This window comes from Musa acuminata, chromosome BXJ2-4 (assembly GCF_036884655.1).
Source record: "Musa acuminata AAA Group cultivar baxijiao chromosome BXJ2-4, Cavendish_Baxijiao_AAA, whole genome shotgun sequence".
In the NCBI taxonomy this organism is placed as follows: Eukaryota; Viridiplantae; Streptophyta; class Magnoliopsida; order Zingiberales; family Musaceae; genus Musa; species Musa acuminata.
In genome coordinates, this window is record NC_088341.1 from 34,097,445 (window position 1) to 34,109,501 (window position 12,057).

The 12,057-nt window shown below is 38.3% G+C and overlaps 1 protein-coding gene across 3 annotated transcripts; it reads right to left on the bottom strand.

Annotated features, from left to right (window-relative positions):
* Positions 1–3,055: 3,055 nt before the first annotated feature.
* On the bottom strand, positions 3,056–10,871 carry LOC103975626 (coatomer subunit alpha-1). 3 transcript variants are annotated; one of them, XR_670982.3, is made up of 6 exons: positions 10,689–10,871; positions 10,368–10,592; positions 9,537–10,028; positions 6,298–9,258; positions 3,735–3,787; positions 3,056–3,615 (listed from the first exon to the last, which is right to left on the bottom strand). XR_670982.3 is itself a non-coding variant. In XM_009390660.3 (5 exons), the coding sequence occupies exons 2-4, from the start codon at positions 10,573–10,575 to the stop codon at positions 6,308–6,310; spliced, it is 3,651 nt and encodes a 1,216-aa protein (XP_009388935.2). In that variant the 5' UTR covers positions 10,576–10,592; positions 10,689–10,871; the 3' UTR covers positions 3,056–3,615; positions 6,298–6,307. The 3 variants fall into 3 exon arrangements, 2 of the variants coding, with proteins under 2 accessions (XP_009388935.2, XP_009388919.2); XM_009390660.3 differs by lacking the exon at positions 3,735–3,787; XM_009390644.3 differs by having other exon boundaries at positions 3,056–3,787; positions 10,689–10,870.
* Between the last annotated feature and the right edge of the window lie 1,186 nt (positions 10,872–12,057).

Below are 12,057 nucleotides of genomic sequence, written 5' to 3' on the forward strand. Positions count from 1 at the left end.
CTATTCTCTTAAAAATTGTGTTTATGTGTTGGCAAACTTATAGGTCATTTATTTGCATGATAAGTAGTGTGGTGAGAGCTACATCATCATGCTGTTGCTGAGCTAATGCTGTCACTGAGAAATGAAGAAGTAGATCATAGATTGTAATTGGTGCGTCATTGTTGTTGAGACGCAACATGGTCTTGCGGCAAGTGGTAGCCAAGCAAGTGAGTAGATTTGGATTAGTTGTAAGGGGGGAAAAGAGATCCCGAAAGAAATAAGTTTCACAAATAATAACTGAAGATGTGATGACTTTGAATTCCACCATTTGATATCGTCCTCCATTGCAAATCTGAGGCCAGCCAGAGTTGACTTGCGGACGACTCGATCGAGTTCCATATTTGATGATAAAAATGTATATGTAGTCTTTTATGTTTTATTTGCACCCTTTGGTTAGAAGTTGTCTTTCTTTAATGTGACTATATATATATGAGAACGCCATAACGAAATGAAGGAATAGAAGAACAGAACATTCTACTTCGACATTTTTAACTGTGATGTCGGCTATCTTAATTGGGTCAATAACTCAACCTGGCAGGAATTGAGTTGACTTGACATCCCGACGAGTTAATTGGGTCAAGTTTGAAAACGGATGAATCTTTGAACTGTGTTCCTCGTGTTCTATATTTGATCTCTGTTTAGACTTATGATCGTCGATCTGCCGACACAAAAACGTTGAATGGCAACTGCTCCTTTGAGGAATATGCGAAGCAAAATCCAACTCAAGTGGAAGACTATCCGATATCCGAGTCTACTAATACTGATACGGGGCATGACACAGGCAAAGTGGTGACATTTCACATTTGCTTGGTCGATGCATCAATAGGGCCTCGGTTGGACGAGGTTGGCATCGTGATGTCAAAAGCGATGTTGACTCTACACTGATACGACAGCTTATTTAACTGAGACGACAGCTGGCAGTCCTCGATAGTTAGATCTCTTTAGTATTTCGTTTTAGAATTATAAAATTTATATTAAAATTCTTATAATTATGAAAGTAAAATATTTAATTTTATTTATCTTAATATCGTTAGTCTTATCGATGCAAGATATATGATAGCACATACAAAAATGGTACGAAAATGATGGACAAAATGATAATTTCAACGTCCTAATTATGTTTTCGGTTATAGCAAATGACGACGATGCTAGAGGCCACGAGTGGTTGTTATGGTTATGGTCGATGAGGACGATGCAGTGGTCGATGAGAATGACACAATGATTGACGAGAACGTTGGGGACTTTGTGACTTCTAACGAGGGATGGAGGAGAATGAGGAGGGAGAGCAGTGACCAAAGGTTAAGCAAAGGGAGAGAAGAAAGAGGATGATACAGATGCCGGCGCTCTGCATCTATATCGACTTCGCTCGGTAACCACTTCGACACCAACGCAAATGCAGAGCGGCAAAAAGACCACTTAATATTTGCATCGGCGTCAACACAAATGCAAAGTGTCGTTCTACATCTGTATCGACATTGATAATGATGCGGGGAAGGACGGCATCACTCTGCATCTACGTTGGCATTAATAATAATGCGAGGAAGGGCGATGCTCATCCTTCTTCTCCCATTCCCTGATCCCTTATCCTTCTTCCCTCTTTTGCCGCTCGACATGCACAAGGGGGAAAGAACGATGGGTGATGCTCGACATCCTCACATCGTTCTATATCATTCATCCTTCTTCCACCCTTGCACATATCGAGCGATAAAGAGGGAAGAAGGATGATAAATCAGGAAAAGGAGGAAGAAAGATGAGCACCGTCGTTTCTCACATTATTGTCAATGTGAACACAGATGTAGAGCATCGACATATGCATCGTTCTCTTTCTTCTCTCCCTTTGTCTCACCTCTCATTGGCGGTCTCTCTCCTCACAAGAAGCCGCAAAGTTCCCAACGTTCTTATCAACCACTGTGTCGTTCTCGTCGACCACAACCATAATAGCTACCTGCGATCCCAATAATGTCATCATCCACTACCATCGAAAACATAATTGATACATTAAAATTATCTTTTTGCCTATTATTTTCGTATCATTTCTGCACGTGTTACAACGTGTTGTATCTTCCGTTGATAAAACCGACGATATTATAGTAAATATAATTAAATATTTTATTTTCATAATTATAAAAATTTTAATATTAATTTTTTAAATGTAAGGACTGGGATTAATATTTAATTAACCTTAATTGAGGCCTAGTCTCTTGGACGCATGATCTTACATAATTATTCTAAAGATTTATTATAATTTCGACTCAATGATCGTCTCAACATGCTATAAAAACTCATCTGAATCCCGTATCAACTTAAGCATCAGCGAGACTTATGCTAGTGATGTAATTTTACAGGATCATCCATCGAATCTCAGCTTCCGACACCTCTATCTGTGACAAACGTGGAAAGTGGAACCAGTCGGATCCAAACCTCGTCCACATGTTGGACGACCTAAGTCTACTCGAACAAATACTAACTTGTGGTTAAGCAGGGGTTTACACGACTATATACTTTTTTTAAGTATTTTGCATCTCTGATTGAGACACCCACCTCAGGCTCTACTATGAAATAGTTTTACGTATGATCGAAGCTGGATGAGTGAGGAATTTCCAATGGCGACTAAACGAGTTGGGATAAACGTACCGATAGTTGTTGTCACATTTTCCAGCTCCGAACCCATTCCAAAGTTCGCCGTCGCGCTGCGTTTCGTTTAGCCGCCCTGTAAAAATTTCAAGACTTTCTTCTCAGCTTGGAAAGTTACGACTTGAGCACGAGCAAATAATTGGTTAATTCATTTTGGGAAATAATCTACCAAAACACTGCATCTTGAAAGAGTTTGGCGAAAAGATTGGAGTTGATTTGATGAATACACAAACATACAGTCCATTGGAGAGGAATTATCATATGGATTCTTTCTTGCTTAATCAAGCATTCATGAGTGAATATAGTAAGGAAAGAAAGACACGTTTGCAAAAAGCAAAAAAAATAATGTATGAATAATTGAATAAACTATAATCCATTCACATGCAAAAACCACACATTTGCTTTATTATTTCTGTTAAATAAATGTGGAGATGATTACAAACCATGCGTCAAAGAAGCAGCCAAGAGGATAAAACTTCTGCCACAACCCAAAAGATAATCCACCATGGAGTTGGTTGCAATCGCCCCTGCAAATATGCCATACATGTGCATTTTTAGGCATTAAAAGGTGTGGAAGTTTCCAAGTGCAGCAATGTTCAGAGGGCAACTGATCAAAACATTCATCAAATGCTCTAGATATTCTTGTAAAAAAAATAATCTCAAGATTGAGATAGTGCGCCATCGACCATTTGTTGTCTCATGGAGAAATTACAAAGACCAACGACCGGGTATCCTTTCTAAAAGAAAAGGAGAGAACGAAGTGCTGCCAGGGCATAACTTTATAACCTGTAATTTCCCCAGATATTTGACCGAATTGTTGGATGTGATGACAGAAGACCCATGATCGATGACATTTCCAAGCTACCGCCGGCTAACATTGAATTGTGCGCTCGAGGGAAGATGCTAACTCCAGTGCCTTGATGGGAAAAAATCCAGCTTGTGCTGTAACCAAAGGAAAATGCTGAGGCAACAAATGCTCAAGGCTGACACCACAGACGCTAGTTAAGAGAAAGGATCTATAGCTAGGAGATATTAAATGAATGCCGAAATGCGCCTCTGACCAGTTTCATTCAACAAGGGATATAAAGACACAGCAGGTAGTTCATAGTTGTACCTGAAAGAAAAATAATGAATCAAGCAAAAATCATCTAAACAAACTTCACATCTTGTTGTGTCAATCAGTTGTGAGAAAGAAATCATATGGCATGAGCAGAAAAGCTATTCCTGAGACATAGCCTTGAAAGAAACCAATCTTATTTCTTTGATTCTCTTTTCCTCTTATGAATCAACATGTTAACATATTATGATCCAATATTTAGTTCCTGGGAGAGACACAGCACCTTGAGGTATGTTTTTCCATGTTTCTACTCAGAATTGGTCCAAGGGCTCTTGAGGTATGTTTGACTGCCTGCTGCATGTATACATGAATATAATCATTTTACTAGCACTGTCATCTTCTGCTGCCAATGTGTTTTTCTTTGGCAACTTGAATAGATGCTAGCTAGTAGGAATTTGATTATCATTTTTGGTTTGGTAGTTCACAGCATGAGCAAAAAGACTCCAGTACACAATGATGATTTATGTAATGTGCCACTTCCAAAGAAATCACAACATAATTCTTTGTGGATTTCAAGTTCTACTTCAGTGACCAACTAATTGATAGATGGCACTAAAAATTTTATATACGTTCATTATGATGATGAAATTCGACGAATGTTCAACATATTCTGCATATTTCATGTTCCAGTAGTGATAGTTGTATGTTATCCACCATGTTCCTCGACCTTTCCAGCTGCCTCTTTTTTTTTCTTTTCTTTTCTTTGATTTTTGATGTTATAGTAGGAATCTAGATTCATTGTTCCTAAAGTTCCTTTACAAGCATTCCACAGTGTATTCAAAGTAAATGCAGGATGGTGATTTAAGGTTTTCTGTGATTATTTCTCCCCTATTATACGTTTCTATTTCTGTTTCTTGACTTTGATCCAAATCCTGTATTTCTCTTCACAAGATACTTTTGGTGCTTCATATAATCTCTTTTTTATGTCTCTTTGTATGCATATGCTGATCTAATGTTTCTTCAACAAATGGTTATTGTATTATATATTTACATTTCATCAGGTATAAATGCCTGAAATCATCAGAGTTTGTTGATAAATCACTTGTTATATGAATAGCTTCTCTACCCTTCAGTCTAATTTATTATGTTTGACTTTACTCCATAACAACTCTATTTCAACAATTAGTCTAAACCACTTACTGGGTTACTAAATAGCTATCAGCTATAAGTTCTACTTCTTGCTTCCGTCAGCTTTGGTCACTGATACATTTTCTTTTAACATGTATGTTATCTCAAACATGTCAGACCAAAGGTGACACATAGTTGTGCTTCCTTCAGTGAAGCACTTATCTTTTAACTCAAAATTTGAAATCAAATTTAACTATGCTAGAATTTCCAACCAATAATCATCAGCCTCACCCAGCATGTCACATTGCCATGATAATAATAGATAGTGAAGTTGCCTAACCTTATAATATATGAATGAAATATGAGAACAGCATTTGGAATTTCTCAACCCAAAAGATTCAAGTTAAGCTACACAAAACAAGTCCTTAAGAGAAACTTATTAGTTTTGAGGACCTCACTAGAATAGGTCCATGAGTTCTAAAATCAACTAGCTTATTGCCAATTACTGTAGTATGAATTTTTCCATGATTGGATTCTGTTGGAAGCAACTCATCAGATAAAATCAAACCATTGTAACCTTTTCTATAGTTCTTCTCTGAGCATCCACTGAATTTTACCTAAGCATGCATTCATAATACCTCAATCAGCACTATCCTTTAATTTAAATATTAGTAACCATGTTATTCTATTTTTTAGTAAGATTTTTAAAAAAATCCGCATCAATATCTTAGTTAATATTGTACTAGTATACAGTTACGTCGAGTCAGGCAGTCTGTTGATAAGAACAGGTCCAAGAACTCTAGGCAACGGGCAAGAAGAGGGACACAGACACAATCCATGTTATTAGCAGGTCAGTCCAACTTGATCTTGGGTTGAGCATAGATATAAAAGTGGCCCACAAGGTGACAACAATGGACAAAACAATTAAAATAGAGCACCAACATAACTAGTTAAATTCACATGAAAATTTGCACAGGCTCAAGTTACAAAAAATTAATGAGTAATTTATTAAAAAGGTTTACGAATATGTTCAAAAGTGGAGGAAATAAGTTTAAAAAAATGCTACAAAAAAAATAAAAACAAAAGATTGAGAGAAACCATATAGGAATAGAAAAAAACAGATAAACCAATAAAGCTAAAGTAACAACTTCACTAGATATATTGAAATGACCAAGTTCGAACAAATGCTAGCTAAAAGAACATATAAAAAAAGATCCTAGCAATCATACACATCCTTAACCAAGTACATAAACAAATGAGATTGCATCTTTGAAGCAAAAGCACCTCTGACATCATTTTTTCCAACACAATTGTTATTCAAATATCTATATTTTAAGTTCACCTAGTTGCCAAAAAAATTGAGCAAAATGCTCAGAAGTAAGATATAACATGATAAACTCAACTACGGCAAAAAGGACATGTAGCATATAACAAAGTACCTGTTTGCAATTATCTCGCCTGGGTAGGAGAACAAAGTAGACCCGAGGCGTCTGATCCCACCACTGCAAGCTCACAAACAGAACAAAGCTGCCCCTCAATGCCAGGCACAAACCTAGCCCCACAATAAGGGCAGGAAACATCCTTCTGCCCACGATAGATTGGAACAAAAGTTGCCCCACAAACCACAAAAGGATTCCTGTAATCATAATTGAGTTGATTAGCATCATTTTTATCACCAGCATGTTGCAGCACCTGCCTAGCTTTCTTTGCTTGGATTTCAGTTGGTCTATTCTCCAGGAGCATCCTGGCAAAGTTAGCTGCTGTTGCATAGTTCCCTCCTTTATAGCAGATAGTCATAGCATTAGTGAGGACGAGCCTCATATGAATCTTTTGAAGCTTACAGTTGGTGAAATAAGCTGCCAGCTCCTGCTGTTGAACTGAATTGACCTTGATTTCCTTTCTTTGAACTTCCATTTTCAAGCCCAGAACATACTCTCTAGCAATCTCAATCAACTCCTTCACTTCATCAACTTCCCTCCTTGACTCCACTACAATAAGTGGGATAGTGTGCAAGATGTTGAGAAATTGTCGTAAAGCCTCTGGAAACTTTCCATCTGTAGTGGCTCGATAAGCTGCCTTTAGCTTCTCATCCATCTGCGAAAACTTGAATACAAGTGCTGGTGGGCCCCTCACATTAGGACTGTCAGACTCACTCCAACCCTTCTCAACAGCAGTTGATATGGCTGGGGTAGTAGCAAAGGCATGCATATAGGTATGACTGCCCACAAAAACATCCATGAACAATGGCTTCATAGGTGCGAAATTCCTTATACCCAATTGCCGGCTGAGCAAGCGCATGGCAGTATCAAAATTTCCAGCTGCCACATGCTCTCCTGCAAGAGATGACTTCTGAATCCAGATTTGACTAACAGGAATGCCAGGTGTAGGGGCAACAAATAGTGAAGAACGAGCATTTCCAGCAGCTTTTGGCGTATCTGCATCTGGTGGTAATTCCAAATCCTCAAGGTCCCATCCTCCCTCCTCATTATCTTCATTTGCTACCCCCTCTTCAAGTTCAGCAACTACATCATCAGCATTCTGCATCACGGCCTCCATGTCAACAATGTCCAATTCTTCATCACCCCAATCAGCACCAGTTGCTTCCTCCTCTTCCTCGTTCCCTGCCCTCACAGTGTCCAGCCCATTGTCAAATATACCTCTCATGACCCTTAATAATGGCCAATCCCCACAGCACATAAGTGATGCAGGTGGCATCAGAAGAGAGCGCACTTTTCCTTCAGGTAAAGAGGGAACATTTTCTCCCAGTTCAGCAGAAAGCCTGTCAGCAACTTCCTTTAGTCCATGAGTGACAGCTGTAACATATGCAAGAGGCAAATGACCAGAATTTTCCAAAATATTAACACGTTCCTGAACGTCACCAAGATACATAGCATTATGAAACTGACCCATAACATCATTCTTCATTTCAGCTATTTTCAGCATTTTGGAGAGCTTCTCCATGTTACCTGTTACAAGATAAAGAAAAGATAGCCTCTCAAAGTTCTTTGTCCTCTGATATGCATATTCCACTATACTAGTGTTTCCTTGCCGAAGGGCTTCAATACCCAACCTGTACCAATGATCCTTATCATCAATCTCTTTTGCTGCAGCAACAGCTATCTGAATGTTACCGCTCTCTAGAGCCAAGTTGAATCTAGTCTTTTCATCTTTTACAAAATGGAGAGCTACTTCAGGAAAACCTTTCTGTTGTAGATATGAGATGACAGCCTGTCCACATAGTTGTGAGTTCCTGATCATACTCATCACATGATCATATCTTTTCCGAAACAGGGATAGCTTAAAGATGTATTCTGTTGAATCAATCGATATCACACGATTCTTCCCATCACGATCCAGGCAATAGATATTGCTTCCAGAAACCTTGGTTATGTAAATCAGAACATCAAGAGTTTTTATAATACCACTGTCCCCATTAGGAAGGCAATACTTGATATGATTTAGTGTAGTATATATGAAGACACCATTGTCATCCCAGGCACCGCTTTTCACACGGATTGTCTCGTGCAATGTGTAACGGTGCACAAGTTTCTTATTAGCAATCACTATAGCATGTTTAGCCAGCAAAGCAACAGATTCCATGTCACTTGACCAGACAATGTATTTGATAGATGGGGTTTGAAGTTCTCCAAGAACAATCCGCTGTTGGAGATCAAAAATGGCCACCCTGTCCTCAGCCCTGCACAACAAGTTACCGGTGCCAGCATAAAATATTGCATCCGTACCAACTGGAAGAGGACTCTTCTTTACAATCTCATTTTTAAGGTTCTTAACTATGGCCTGGTTGTTACTCTTGTCAAGAACAGCAAATCTATTACGAGCTACAAAAACAGCTGATGCTCCAGCTCCCTTCCTTGCATCCTGCATATAGTCACCCCTTCCAGAAGTGTCCTTAGGAACAATATAAAGCTCGTAAGAACCCCCATCCGCATCAGAACAGATCAAGACAGCATTCTCTGTGGGACTAAAAGACAGCGTTCTAGGTCCCTGATTCAAGCTGACAGAACCAGGTCTCCTTATCGGAACCACCTGACTATCCTTCTGGGATGAGAACTCATAGAATCGCAGGAATCGATCTTTCACATAGTATAGAGCATCTCCACTAACAGAGAAAGCAGGGCGTTCCCTCTCCAATTTGAAAACAATCATGCCACTATCATGACCAGCTGCAAGAAGGTTCATTTCTGGATGTGCAGCAAGAATCCAGAAACGGTCATGTTCCCGGCGGAATGTCTGAATACCTGTCCGCTTAGTAGCATCCCATATGCGAATGCTTTTGTCTTCTGAGTTGGATACAATGATGTCCTGCTTTGCATGGAACATTACACAAGAGACGTTATTCATGTGGCCTCTCAATGTGTCGACCTCCCAAGCTTTGGAATCTGCTCCAATATGACATACATTTAATGACCTGCTTCTATATCAATATTTTCCTCCTTTAACTGATAACTCATCAAGGAATTAAATATATCGAAGCATTACCATAGTTATCACATTTAAAATCGTAAAATACAAAAGCACAAAAAGAACATTTTAGTTAGATCAGATTCTGTGAATTGTAATATCTAGGCTTTCATTTTTCTTGAGATTAAAAAATAGTAGTTTTATAATTCTAGATAAGAACGTGAGGATGCCAAAAAGAGAGATATTTTCATATTACCATTCATTCTCCACAATTTCACTTGCCGATCATCTGCTCCAGATACAATAAGAGGCAGGGTTGGATGGAAAGATGCCCAATTGACTCCACGATCATGACCTTCCAAGACATATTTGACAACAGCATCGGTACCCCCAAACAAATCAGTGTTCATCTGGCTCAGACGCAGGATATCTTCAGCTGGAGAAACTCTTTTCCTCAGTGCACTAATATCCCAAACACGGACCGTCTGATCCAGAGATGCAGATACAACCAGGTCCTCCTTTGGATGGAATAAGGCGCACATGACATAGTGGTTGTGCCCGGTCAACACGGAAATGCAGGTACGAGATTGCCAGTTCCAGATCCTAATAGTTTGGTCATCGCTTGCACTGACAATCCATGGGTGCTCGTCATGGAATTGAACAGTGCGGATGTAGTCAAGATGCCCAAGAAGGGTGAACAGGCACCGGTGAGTCTTATAATTCCAAACCTTAATCTTGTAGTCGTCTCCTGCAAATATGACATTGCAATCAGAAAGAAACACACCAACAAATTAGGCCCTTTGAAGTATATTCATAAGAAAGATATCCCAAACAAGAGATCCACGACAATTTGAAATAGTCAACCCAGAAGCAAGAGCAAACAAAGATCAGATTCCAATCTTAAGCGAAAACAAGATTAGAATTTTGAATCAAATCAACCAGATCCGGTGTCCCCAAGAAAATCAAGTTACAATTTTTTCAAGGACGACCGAGATCTAACGTCAGATTTAACGAGCGACACACGATGCAACTTGAGCAAATCAAGATCAAACAAAAGACTGGGCATTAAGAACAATAAATCGATCACCTCCGGAGACGAAAAGGGGCTGTGACTTGTGGAAGTGGACGCCACGGACGGGGCCATCGTGCTCGTCAAAGCGGTCGATGAGGGTGCCCATCCGGTAGTCCCATAGCTGGATGACGCCGCTGTGGAGGCTGGCGAGGATCCAAGGCCGCTTGCTGTGGAAGCTCAGGCCCTTCACCCGGTTGCTCTTCGTCTCGAACTTGGTCAGCATCGCCGCCACGCGCGCGCCTGCGAGATCGAAACCGACGCAAAACAAACCTATATCAGAGGGGAAGGGAGCGGGGGGTAAGTCAGCGGAAATTAGGGCTATGGCTGGGATCTGACCTCGGATCTGAGGAAAGGGCCTCCGACCTGGGGATATCAGATCTGGATCTCGAGCGACTAGATCGAGAGAAGTGGAGATCGCCGCCGAGGGAGAGAAGATGGGGGTGGGGGAGACGGAGAAGACCGAGAGATGTCCGACGGGGGGGTCGCGCGACGACACGAGGTAATCTGTTCTTCGCCCGTTACACTTCACTTTACCACGTTTTCTCTCTGTCTTATACTCGGGGTTTTTATTGCGGTATTTTTACATATATTTCCTTTCAAAGTTATCGAATATCATATTTACCCTTATCTTTCAAAGAAAAAAGTTTTAGAGAATATTAATATCATTTATAACTTTAATAAATTTTAAATAATAATTAATTGGTTCGAATCTAATCAAATCAATTTTAATTTGAAAGATTACTTCGATTGAATTCACTGCCTAAGCTTTTAATGCGTTCAAATTAATTAATCATATTATATAAATAATATGAGTTTAATTTTATAAATATTTTCATGCCGTCCAATCAGATCAATATTTCGATTTAATTCACTGAACTGAATCAATTCATTTAAAATATATATATATATATATTTAGATTTACTTAAAATTATAAATTGGTTACTCGAATCAGATTAACTAATTTTGAATCAAATTAATTATCTATATCCCGAATTGATTCCGACTATTTTACTTTAATCAAATTGAAAAAAAATAATTTAATTTGATTCGAATGTGTTTGTAAATTTCAAAGGTCGCTTTTATTTGAGGGATATAAATTTTGAATGAATATTAATATCATTTATAGTTTTAATAAATTTTAAATAATAGTTAGCTGATGGAGGATAACCCATTAGGTGTTAAATTGAATCGAAAAAAAAATACAAAATCAATTCGATCAGAATCAAATTATGATTTTGAAGACCGTAAACGATTGGGATAGTCAGTTGAAATCGATTTTAATTTGAAATATATCAACATAATTGAATTTCACTATCGTATATCTTTAATTGATTCAAACCAATTAATCAAATCGAGCTAAATGCTTAGTTTTATAAATATTATCGTGTCATCTAATTTGATTAAGATTTTGATTTGACTTAATTGAATTGAACTGGTTCATTCGAATAATATTTATTTTTAAATTATTCAAAATTATAAATTAATTAATCAATTATGATCATTCTAAATTATACATATATATTTAAAATTATTTAAAATCATAAATTAATTAACTAATTAATCGAATCGAATTAATTGATTTTGAATTAGGCATATTCCAATCGATTCTAATTTAAAATACACAATATATTGAATTAGGCACATTAAAATACACAATATATTCACACATCTAAGTCTAACTGACTTGTGGAGAGGTGATGTTAA

What these genes read in the sequence shown, in the direction of transcription:
- LOC103975626 (XM_009390660.3), bottom strand. Translation starts at nt 10,575, where the DNA reads ATGCTGACCAAGTTCGAGACGAAGAGCAACCGGGTGAAGGGCCTGAGC. An exon ending in GCCCCTTTTCGTCTCCGGAG is followed by an intron (nt 10,029 to 10,367) that starts GTGATCGATTTA and finishes TCATATTTGCAG; the next exon opens with GAGACGACTACAAGATTAAG. An exon ending in GAAATTGTGGAGAATGAATG is followed by an intron (nt 9,259 to 9,536) that starts GTAATATGAAAA and finishes ATATTGGAGCAG; the next exon opens with ATTCCAAAGCTTGGGAGGTC.